The sequence below is a fragment of the Saccoglossus kowalevskii genome, chromosome 21 (assembly GCF_978046115.1).
Source record: "Saccoglossus kowalevskii chromosome 21, keSacKowa6.1, whole genome shotgun sequence".
NCBI classification, from domain to species: domain Eukaryota; kingdom Metazoa; phylum Hemichordata; class Enteropneusta; family Harrimaniidae; genus Saccoglossus; species Saccoglossus kowalevskii.
Window position 1 is genome coordinate 18921132 of NC_140661.1, and position 13167 is coordinate 18934298.

The following is a 13167-nucleotide window of genomic DNA, read 5'->3' on the forward strand; positions in this document are numbered from 1 at the left end:
CCCGGAGTCCTAACTGGTGTAGTCGGCAATAAGTCGACACCAACTATAGTATTAACCGGGCGATTCGGACGATGCATGACCCATGGTCCTACGGCATGCGTTCCAAATTTAATGACCAAAAAAAAAAGAAACACCATACATTTTTTACGATTTGTACTTTGGTACAAATTTTATCATTTTTTATCACATAAAAGCCATGGTCTTATTCGGAAATCTACGATTATCATTCTGAAGCTTTCTAGTAAATGTACTATAAGGGGAACACACTTGATACTGGTCATTTTGTCGAGAATTAATGAGGTACTTTGACCTTGGTTTGTGATTTATTGTAACAGGTACGCTGCCTTGGTCATGCACAAAATATCATTCGTTTCATTGTGCGCACGCGCTTTCATTTACGGGTACGTACTATGAATGTAACGGGATTATTACATTTATTTGTTTTGTATAGGTGGCATCGAGTTTGACGTTCTAAATCCGATGTTCTTAGGTATGACCTATATTATCATGACTTACACACATTATTGTCATCATCGAAACACAACTGTCATTAATAAATAACTATTATATTAAAGGACGTAGTCGTCGCGCCACGCATGCGCGAGAAATGGATAAAGATGGCGAGTTTGTCTGTTGCTCAGGCCCTGGAGGTAACATTCATGTTCAGACCAACGAGTACAACCTGAGACGTTACCAAACTCTAACTAGATAATTTCTTTGGTGATTGGAAGATATCGAATGAGTCGTAATTGTTGCGCGTTGCACCCAGGTCAAATATCGTACCCATGATTTGCATTAGAAGAAGGCATTGAATTATGGGAAAATCAATGTTTATCAACACAAATTTCGCACATGCGCGACGCGACGACTACCGCCCTTAAGGTCGTTCGCGGATATTCGATTTTGTAAATAGGGGCGACACATTTATTAGAGTTTGTTGTTTAAAAAGTTTTACATAATTATTGATTTAGGTTTTCACCCAGTACGGAATTTTGTTGGAGAAATTACATTTTTGAAAAATAAAAAAATAGTATTTCCTTATAATTCACGACAATCATAAGTACCCATAATAACTACATATCCACCATATTGAACCGAATGCAATTTTGAAATATGATGTGACTTTTGAATGGTTTACAATAATCTGTTTCATGAGCCCGTCGTTTTTTTTGTCTGGGAGGTTGTCCGATGTCCACACATAAAGTATTTTATATGGATATTGCGAATAAAATAAATTTGTATGCATAATGAGCACTGACAATTCACCTGTAACATTATATTTTGTATTTCTTGGGAAGCGGGTTTTTTTCCGGAAAATACCATATATGTTGTAAAGTATTTGCATATACGTTGGGCATTTTAGCGTAAGGAATCATGCATGTGTATATTAACACGCATAGTAGTATATCGATCGCGCTTGTCCAGTTCCACGTCACTAACTGTGAACTCAATCCGTAATCTAAACCGCCATATCTTAAGGTAGAGATGCAGTTTATTTGTGAATTTCAATCAAAAATAGTTTTTTTCGTTTTTTATATAGATTTTTATCTAAAGAACATTCTGTGAAAATTTGACCAATGAATTCTTATTGGAACACCGTTAAAATTGCTGTTTATTTTCTGGTTAAAAATAAAAAACACTCGCACGTGGCAATGTTTATGTCCAATTGCCTAATTTGCATGAGTAACCAAATAACAGGACCTTTGATTGACAATATGCAAATCGAGATTGTACGGGTCATAGTTCATTCAATCAAAGACAATAGAAACTTTCTAATGTCTTTGATTCAATTCACGCATCATTCAGGAATGATTGAAATGTCCGAAAATGACGCCAAAATACACCCTAAAAGTCCCATTTTATTTTTTTCTAAATCCCATCCCGAATTTACGGCAGAATCTGGTCCCTCAAATAAGGGACACGTGAGCTTTGATTCTAACCGGATATATTGCACTGGGTCGGGGAGATACAAACTTTCGTGTATCTTTTGTCTAATGGGTACCTGTACTTCGATCATTCGCAAGTTTTGCTAGTTAGTGCGAGACAGCTTTGTTTGCAACCGGACGAACTCCGTTTAATTCAATGAAGCAAACAACTGACAATGCTAAAATAAATTGCAGAGGTACGCTAAAATTAATTGAAAACAAGCAAATAATTTCAATGAAAAATAAATTACAGAGAGAGGTAACTTGATACATTAGCAACTCTTTTGACGCACTGACCGCTTCTCCGCGTCTGATGTTTTGTTTTCCTTGTCATAATACTTACTGATTGATGATTTTGTTTTGATTTTTGAGTTTTTTAGCCTGCAACTCGGCCACGACCTTTGCTTTTTCCGTGAAAAATGGGGAAGTTTACGTCAATTTGACGGAGATTCCATTTTTTTTAAACTAACACACTGTTTAGCACTCCGATTTTTTTCATTTGCTGATTTCTATTCGGAAAAATTCGACCGCTCGAAAATGCACCTTAATTTTGCACTCTTAAAACATGTCAGATTTCCAACACTAATTATTTAATCCAACACAAATTATTTAAAACCGGTCGAAATTTTTGAACTTTTACGTTGCAGCATAGACCCTCTAGAGGGTCTATGGTTGCAGGCGACCGTCGCCGGTAGTACAACAGCATGATTGTCTGCGACTGTCTTAGAAAATCCCTGAATAAGGTTACCAAAATCGTAAAAAAATAAAAAAATGCCTCCTTAAAAAACGAACAGAATTCAAATATTTCTTTTAACAAATATGTTGCAGTGGGAAAAATGGGATTGGAAACGTTGAACAAAACTTCTGTGCCTCGCGTTTCGATTCTAGGATTACGCGATTTGTCATTATTGTGCGTTCGCTTCCTGGAGTTGGTTCTCAATACTACATAACAATTATCGAGGATAAATAATTTAATATCCCACTTTGTACTCTTCACAGTAAACCATAGGCTCTGAAATACTCGTAGATTTTTTATTGAAAATACATCGAAGAGAAGCCATGATGTTTTGATCGTGATAAAAGGTCACCTTCCTAGGACCGCCTCCTGTTTAATAATTCATGAGATGACGTCATATTTACTGGGCATTGACACGTGTTTTTACCGACCCCATCAAAACACTGGTATGAATGACGTGTTTCTGATTTATATATTCAAGAGCAGTTGTTCTGGTCCAACGATTTTACATAAAATGTCTATGTCTATACGTTAACTTTCAATTTCAATAGTCTAGAAAGTATGACAAAGTATGACAAAGCAGTTATTCCCGGTTTAACGCGCAAATATGCAAATTAGCCTTTTTCTCGTCTTCTATTTTTGGTGAATTCTTGGGTTTTAAATTAAAATAGCTGATAGACGCTTTGGCCATTTGCCTCGAAAATTTCACACATTATTGACAAGGTGTTCCCCCTACAAAATGCGTCCGGACAGTTTATTACGGCGAGTGGAACAAAAATAACAAGTCCGCAATTAACATGGATATATAAATTATGCAAAAATAGAAAAGAGTGAACTTTGAGGTCATACTGTGCGACTTTGAAAGCCGTTAGAGAGATGAGTGGACGCATTTGAATTAGTAGTATACCAAGGTATCCAGTGATGTAATTTTACCCACAAACGGACTTGAAGTTTTTAAGCTAATTTTTTTTAAACCACTTTTGTCCAAAAAAGCATATTTTTGACCCAAAATCAAAAACGCATTCTGGATATTTAAAATAAAGACAAGTTTTACAAAGTTTGTATAATAAGCTTTCAGAAAATATATAACATGTTGGATATATAATACCATCTTCATTGTCTAATTACTCAATTAAAAAGCAAGCCGAATAAACTGCATCTCTACCTTAAATCCTATGTTGTAACGGTGAACTGAAATCGTGTACAATGGTTATACCAACACTTACTTTATCGGCATTTCCCGCCATTGCGTGGGTGCTGCAGAAGCGCAAACTCGAGAGCGTTAATTAGTGTTGTGTTGCCTTGGTAACTATATGTACACACGAAACAGACTGATATAATTGTACCAAGTACGTACCTGTGATGTAACCTTGTAGCCGATGTTAGAGTGTATGAAACAAACCTCATTTTAAATCGCTGAGACAACAAGTCGAATTTACCTGACAGATTCGTCAAGTCAGCCCTGATTTACACGTTTTAATTCATAAAGTCTCCATTTGGTCGAAGAATATCCTCGATCGGATGCCGTAACCATGGCGATACAGGTAATTTATTCTGAATCTAATTTTAATGTCAACATCCACAACGTTTAAATCATTGATGAATTAATATGAAATGTGTAATTGCACGGCAATTATTAATTCAACACATTTTCGAAAAGCGTACAAATACCGTCTCATAATAATGGCCGCCATTTTAGATATATCTCTCTCGAATATTGTCTTTTTTCAAGGTCGTTACTGTTCATTGAGGCTAAATGTTACGTTATTGAGAATATTCACGGTATTACATTATATGATGAATCAAGCCTGCTAATGGTGAACCATTCCTAAAATACTGTCAGTAAAAACTAACTATTCATTATTCCTGGCTCCTGAAGGTCACACAACATGATACTTATGGAGGAGGCAATTCGGCTATCAAAAATAATTCATCGATTATTTTATTTTATTTTATTTTATTTTATTTTATTTTATTTTATTTTATTTTATTTTATTTTTTTTTTTTTTTTTTTTTTTTTTTTTTTTTATTTTTATTTTTTATTTGTATTGATTCCAGTAAGCATAAAATGGTTACTGAAAATAAAAAGTGAAAAAGGAAGTTCAATATAATACAATACAAATGCGTGTAATCCTTCGTTCGGCACAATACAATAGAGAAGAAAGGAATACTTTATAGTAGTTGCATATTGCATAGTACATAGTACTAGTTGAGGGATTTTTTTTTCATCCAAAAAGCGCATTTGTCGATAAAGTTTGAATTTAATATCTGTTTGCTGATACAATAAATAAATGTCATGTTCTGTAAAATTTAGATAACAAGATACTGTAAAATACTTTATTTTAGCTGCAATTAATTTTCCCTGAAAAGACATTTTGGGTGTTTTGTAAAATGGTAACATGAAAATAGCGAAAATTAATTCCAAGGAATGTTTGGAATGATTAGTGATTTTACCGCTCGAAGGGCTGTAATAGAATTTTATTCTTATACATATGACAATTGTTTTTTATTCACGTTTTCCCACATTCTATGCAGTCGTCATGGAAATGATTTCTTCTCTTTCCGTCCATTTCATGACTACTTGTATTACGCAAGATGTTATCTCACCCACGTACCCGGCCTTCAAGTTGGTCCCGGCCTACCACATTTCCCCGGTTACGACTGATGATGTTCATATTTTCTGTTCGTTACAGGTTTTTGAGTCATATTGACCTTATATAGTGACCGGATTATAAGACACAGTTAACGTACATGATACCACTAAAATGTTTGCCACAGGTTAATATAGCATGGTTAAATAAATTCTCAAATCATACAATTTTCTGAAGAACACGATTAGCCAATCATCCCACTAACTCATTGTATATGTGCTCGTAACATTGCTATAGATTGTCTTATTCAGATACAGAAATACAATTATTATGATAACTGAACTTGTATTATCGAAAATATACCACATAAATAAATATAATCAGACTTCAAACATAAAGCTTCATAGTGACACTATAAATCACCGATGAATTAGTAATGTGTATTTACATGACAATTTTTATTCAAACTCATTTTAGAAGAACGTGCAAATACCAGGTCATTATATATATTGACACATGGTGCATTGTTTGTTTTTGTCTTTGTAATGTATGTTATGTTCCATCTTTACCATACAGTTCCTTCCGTCAGAAGTTTTTATAGAAGTAAAATTCACACATCGAAATTCAATTTGTCCGAAATTTCCTCTGAAACGTAACGAAAATACTGAAAAGACAAATTAAATTTAAAAACAAAATGGTGCAACGAATATGTTATAATAAATTATATTTTTCTAGCAATTATTTAATTCTTTATTCGGTCAAAATAAGTGAACCTAGAAACGTTACGAACACATGTGATCCATATTAGATGTAAATTACGCGATTTACGGGAACTGTCACTTATAGACTACCACGTTGACAAGTTCATTCCGTCGATCATTTAGAACCACTGCGAGCATGTACGATTTGAAACAAAAGTATGCAAATATAATTTATGTATATAATTTGAATAAATAATGATGAATCGTTCGAAAATTACTTTTAAAAATAAACGCTCAGTGTCAAAATAATACGCAAATAATTGTCCATGCCGGTCTTGTATTATCAATTTTCACGTATCTACTTTATTTTCTATCTTCAAACATGAGAGTATATTACATGCCATGGCTTACAACGATGTTTTTTTTTTTTTTTTTTTTTGGAATTACAGCTGTTATTTGCCTAATTTTGGTAAGGTTAGACACAATATATTTTTTATTTGTATTGATTCCAGTAAGCATAAAATGGTTACTGAAAATAAAAAGTGAAAAAGGAAGTTCAATATAATACAATACAAATGCGTGTAATCCTTCGTTCGGCACAATACAATAGAGAAGAAAGGAATACTTTATAGTAGTTGCATATTGCATAGTATATAGTACTAGTTGAGGGATTTTTTTTTCATCCAAAAAGCGCATTTGTCGATAAAGTTTGAATTTAATATCTGTTTGCTGATACAATAAATAAATGTCATGTTCTGTAAAATTTAGATAACAAGATACTGTAAAATACTTTATTTTAGCTGCAATTAATTTTCCCTGAAAAGACTTTTTGGGTGTTTTGTAAAATGGTAACATGAAAATAGCGAAAATTAATTCCAAGGAATGTTTGGAATGATTAGTGATTTTACAACTCGAAGGCTGTAATAAAATTTTATTCTTATACATATGACAATTGTTTTTTATTCACGTTTTCCCACATTCTATGCAGTCGTCATGGAAATGATTTCTTCTCTTTCCGTCCATTTCATGACAATTTGAACTAATTGTATTACGCAAGATGTTATCTCACTTACGTACCCGGCCTATCACATTTCCTCGGTTACGACTGATGATGTTCATATTTTCTGTTCGTTACAGGTTTCTGAGTCATATTGACCTTATATAGTGACCGGGTTATAAGACACAGTTAACGTACATGATACCACTAAGATGTTTGCCACAGGTTAATATAGCATGGTTAAATAAATTCTCAAATCATACAATTTTCGAAGAACACGATTAGCCAATCATCCCACTAACTCATTGTATATGTGCTCGTAACATTGCTATAGATTGTCTTATTCAGATACAGAAATACAATTATTATGATAACTGAACTTGTATTATCGAAAATATACCACATAAATAAATAAATATAATCAGACTTCAAACATACACCTTCATAGTGACACCATAAATCACCGATGAATTAGTAATGTGTATTTACATGACAATTTTTATTCAAACTCATTTTAGAAGAACGTGCAAATACCAGGTCATTATATATATTGAAACATGGTGCATTGTTTGTTTTTGTCTTTGTAATGTATGTTATGTTTCATCTTTACCATACAGTTCCTTCCGTCAGAAGTTTTTATAGAAGTAAAATTCACACATCGAAATTCAATTTGTCCGAAATTTCCTCTGAAACGTAACGAAAATACTGAAAAGACAAATTAAATTTAAAAACAAAATGGTGCAACGAATATGTTATAATAAATTATATTTTTCTAGCAATTATTTAATTCTTTATTCGGTCAAAATAAGTGAACCTAGAAACGTTACGAACACATGTGATCCATATTAGATGTAGATTACGCGATTTACGGGAACTGTCACTTATAGACTACCACGTTGACAAGTTCATTCCGTCGATCATTTAGAACCACTGCGAGCATGTACGATTTGAAACAAAAGTATGCAAATATAATTTATGTATATAATTTGAATAAATAATGATGAATCGTTCGAAAATTACTTTTAAAAATAAACGCTCAGTGTCAAAATAATACGCAAATAATTGTCCATGCCGGTCTTGTATTATCAATTTTCACGTATCTACTTTATTTTCTATCTTCAAACATGAGAGTATATTACATGCCATGGCTTACAACGATGTTTTTTTTTGTTTTTTTTTGGAATTACAGCTGTTATTTGCCTAATTTTGGTAAGGTTAGACACAATATCTGCCTTGATATGCTATAGTTGCCAAGGTGATGGCAATAGAACGGAATGCCTAAACAGTTTTGAAGACAATGAGGAACGATGTGATGAGAGTATAGACGTCCCCAAATGTTATGTAAGTGTAAAGAATGCTTATCACATTTTATATTTTAAAGTATCTCAACTGCATGCAAAGACTATATACGTCTTCTATGAACTCTATGAGCCAAACAACTGTTCTACACACCATTCCGTAACATAATGAGCATTTCAGATAAAGATGAAATTAACCTAAATAATTCAATTCGTCGTTATTCAATTATTATAAAGTATTTCATCTCACGACCTAAAAGTCCAGGATGTCCTTCGCATTTAAATGGTCAGATAAATAAATAAATAAATAAATAAATAAATAAATAAATAAATAAATAAATAAATAAATAAATAAATAAATAAATAAATAAATAAATAAATAAATAAATAAATAAATAAATAAATAAATAAATAAATAAATAAATAAATAAATAAATAAATAATTTTTTTTCTATTACTAGTAATAAGTATACGGGATTACATAATTGTAAATTGGCGGCATACAACCTACCTATTAAAGCTATTGTATGCGTGCCCACTGATATTAAACAACTTATGTTTATTTACATTGGCATTTCGGATTGCGTCATTTTTTACTGAAGTATATACTATACACATTGTAGACTACTATTCTGTACACACGGGTACAATTTAACCATACCATACACATAAGAGTTTATCCATTCAGCATCTTCGGACGGCGCAGAAGAAAATTTCAAATATTTTATTCACATATGCCTGCATGGAATTTTTTATTCACATTTATCCAGTTCCTCTGATGTGGAACCCCAAAAAATATCTCCAGTCTACCACAATGTTTTAAATGGTGAACCGTAAATCCCCCTCCCCACTGTTGTACTGCTACAGTGATTGAGCCTGATATCTTTCGCATCTAAAGATTTGTGATATACAAGATGACAAAGTATACAAGTTCTATTGTGTACGACAGGTGTTGTTTCTTCCAATATCATTATATGCTCACAAACTAATTTAGTATCTGTATAAGAATATTACAATGTTAAAGAAAATTTGTCAATTCTTTTTTTTTGGTTTCTAAACATGTAGAAGGTAATTAACTAAAAACAAAACAAAAAAGTGTGACAAAAAACAACAAACAAGGAAAAGTAAACTACTGTGTTAACATTATTTGTTGTCATATTGTATATGCTGTGTTATGTATCTAATTAAACCCAGTAATTGCTGTCTAGTATGGGCATTCATAATATATATAAATGTGTTCTTGTTTTTGATACCGTTGATGTTATCAAACAAGGAATATAATTCCTGTCTTTTAGATTCATAAAGAACACATTCTGTGATAAAGTGTACTTCATCCTCTATGACTTGGCACTTGATGCATTTTCTGTATAATGATAATGAATATATAAATATAATGATAGTCAGAACCTAGTGCAGTGATGTGCGACATCGTGTACGAAATAAGTTATGCTGCACGACGACTTGGGTACTTTGCGGCATTCACAAAATTTACCCACAATTCTTAACAACAGGTGCTACAAGAGGAAGTGAATGACGTAATTGTATCCTTCACGCGTGGATGTGCCGAAAATGTGGATTCCTATTGTTCTTATGGTTACAGTGGATGTATGGATGCATTTGGTAATTCTGCATTATTAGTTTACAGAAAGAATTGGTATCTAATCTGAATAGTATATAGTAAAACACTGTTATAAAGTATTATGGTGATCGATTGTTTTTTTATTTAAAATGTACAATTTTAGACGTGAAAAAGTAGTCTTACTAGTAAAGGGCGGTAGTCGGTGTTGATAAACACTGATTTTCCCACAATCCAATGCGCTCTTCTAATGGAAATCACAAGTATGACGTTTGACATGGACGCGACTTGCACTGATTACCGCCGATGACTCCTTCGATACCTTCCAATCACATGAACATACCTAAATAACAGCTCAGTAACGTCTCAGTTTGTACTCGTTGATCTGCTCAAGAGCCAAAGTTGCCATCTTTGGATATATGAGGTCCATATATCTCGCGCATGCGTGGCGCAACGACCACTGCCTTTTAATTCTGGCATTTGACAGCATTTGATTTTGTATAGGGACATGTGATGTAAATTTGTTCATGTTTTTCAATCCATGTAATTTTATGCAACCAAATGAGTAAAATACGTGATGAAGTCATGTGACCTGACATATATATTTGGTAGGCAAACAATTTTTTTCCATCTGTCTAACGCATGGAGCCGTGAACAGCCACTGGTGGCGCTGTATACAATCGAAACCTATTTAGGCTTGTCTACGCTCATTCAGACTACAGTGTAAAGGCCACAAACGTCAACTTTAGGAAAATCCATAAAATAGTTTCATTTATCATCTTTCCCCATAAAATGATGTGAAAACCTAAAAGCAATGTCACAAATTGTCTGTTTGGTCCAAAATTGAGATTTAATTTAGTAGAAATTACAGAAAATGTGAAGAAATTTCTCCAAATTTAAGCATAAAAAAATGTTGGTGCTCGAAGGGTTAATATGTTTGTATGTTCTTTGTGTTTTGCAGGTACCAAATACTGTGGATATTGTTGTGATGAAGACCACTGTAATGACGGCTACTCTAATAACGGGGTTTTTCAAACCAAATATGATACTATGATGATACTGATCCTCGTAACTCTAACACAAATTACATGATGTACAGTGTGTGACAGAAAACTGTACCGTAGTTTTTAAATACATTTATAAATACTAGACCCCCAGCTTTAATTCAAATATGTCATTGCTCAAGAGCTAAACCACACTGAGGTTACGACTCGGTTAGCCTCGCTCAAATGGCTCGTAACCAGTATTATGATTGGTTCTTGACAAATTCTGAATAGGCCACGCCTCCAACTGTGCCGTGCGTTCGGGCCAACTGATATAGATAAAATATAGGTAAGGCTTTGGTGAAATCTGAAAGAGCAACTAATATTCTTCAACCTGGTATTTTTTATAGATTTTATTTTTCATTCTGTTCGTCTGTTTTTTTACAGTTTAGAAAATATGAGCTCGCTGGAGCCTTCATCCCTTGTCTATTTCTTACACTAGATACCAGCCGATACCCCCCCTGCTCATAGGGAGTGCGTACAGTTGATTATACTAGTAGTTCCTGGGCTCCCTGTGATATAGATGTGACAATGTTGCTTATTTAAATTAACTTGTTTGCTGATTGGATAATGTTGAAATAACATAATTTATGACGTCACAACATCATTGCTGGATTAGTCAATCAGAATTTTAACATCAATTTTTAATCTAATATAAATATTTACCGATAATAATTACCGGTAACTAAAGAGTTCAACATTATCAATGCTGAAAAACGAGTGCACACGACTTCATGTGACATGTAGCAAATGTGACTGCCTACTAAAAATGAAGCACTTGCTGATTGGAGGATTTTAAACTTGCTCATTAATATTAATTAGAACTCGTGTTACAGTACCATTTTGGATTGAAATCTGAAATCTAACAGGCATTTTGATTTATAACATTTAATTATAATGTCCACAGGTTTCTGCCATTCACTGTATAATATTTGGCACTATGTAGGTTAAAACAGAGACTGTAAATTGTATATTGTACAAATTCTTGAGGGTATACTCAGAGTGTACATAACTAATATTATATAAACATAATCTCATGTTTAGGTTCTTGTGGATTTATATAGCCTTTCTGTCTATATGTAGCACACTGTCATTGTGCTGGGTTATTACAAGTGTGCCAACAATATTCTCGGAGCGGACATCCGGGCATTTTCACCCCCTGGCAACCATCACATGGTGAGAAACAAAGGCTGAAAACTCTCAAAAAACTGTACTTTGGTGGGAACGTCAAGACTCTCCTGAATAGTGCAACAAGATTTACCCCTACATGTGCAACATATGTAAATTTGGTTGCTCAACAAAGTTGAGTTTGTACTATTTAAACTAGCGTTCCACAGCAGCTTATGCAGAGCCCATAGAAATACATTGTAGAATGGTGCAAGTTTTAGCAACATAGAACATTCTGTGACGTACTCCGTCCATGAGAATAGGTGTTCACTATGTTTTGTGCTAGGATATTGTGAGTGCCTTGCATGGCCTAATGGTTAAGCATTGTAAACTACCTGCTCCTGGTTCTTCCTGCTGGGTTCATGTGGATGTAGATGGCCCTAATTGTTTATGATTCTACACTACTACTTATGCCGAATCTTTGTAGTTCTTGAATTGTCCATGAATTGTTTGATACCAACTGTTACTTGCTCATATTGTGTAAGTGTACATGGTCCTATTGTTTAGGTTTGTATGCGGCTTCCGCGAATGTACATGGCACAATATTTTGTAGATTGCCTATTTATTTTTACTTGAATGACACTGATCAGATTTTCAAAATTGTAGTGCATCTTTACTGTAAAATTTCAACATTTTTTTTAAAAACAATAATTGTAAATGATGATACATCTTGCCTTTTGACTCAAACTACCTTGGTATTTTCAGAAGAGATATATATATATATATATATATACATACACAGAAATGTACATTATCCAATGTTGCTAAAAACGAGAATGCCATCAACCAGACTATGCTAATGACAACTTTTTCTGCAATGTACATTTAGAAATAAAAAAAACTGTAGAATATATGTATTGTCTGAATTTTAATCCCGCAAATCACAAAATCCACAAACATTTATCCATGAAAACAATTTTTTTTAAGCCATTTAGCTCTGGTTCCTATGGTTACATATGCTGACAGAATCATATGTAGTTACAATGGGTCCTCAAGCTTGTCACTAATAGTCCTCAACCCCCCCCCCCCCCACTAGAACAATATTTTCCATTTGGTAAATTAACCGATAGATTTTTCACCCCTAATTAATGGGTTAAAATAACCGCAACCTACCTTAATAGCTCTAATAGTAT

At 33.4% G+C, this 13167-nt stretch overlaps 1 protein-coding gene across 1 annotated transcript; it reads left to right on the forward strand.

Moving 5' to 3' along the window:
- The first annotated feature begins 7082 nt into the window (after nt 1-7082).
- Nucleotides 7083-10971, forward strand: LOC144355657 (uncharacterized). Its single transcript, XM_085494899.1, has 4 exons — nt 7083-7175; nt 8140-8291; nt 9760-9868; nt 10786-10971. Exons 1-4 carry the CDS (start codon nt 7163-7165, stop codon nt 10914-10916), a joined length of 405 nt encoding a protein of 134 aa, XP_085351025.1. The 5' UTR covers nt 7083-7162; the 3' UTR covers nt 10917-10971.
- Nucleotides 10972-13167: the final 2196 nt, after the last annotated feature.

Bases quoted from the DNA above. Each gene is read 5' to 3' on its own strand.
- LOC144355657 (XM_085494899.1), top strand. The intron at 8,292-9,759 runs GTAAGTGTAAAG...TCTTAACAACAG, and splicing joins TAGACGTCCCCAAATGTTAT to GTGCTACAAGAGGAAGTGAA. The intron at 9,869-10,785 runs GTAATTCTGCAT...TGTGTTTTGCAG, and splicing joins TGGATGTATGGATGCATTTG to GTACCAAATACTGTGGATAT.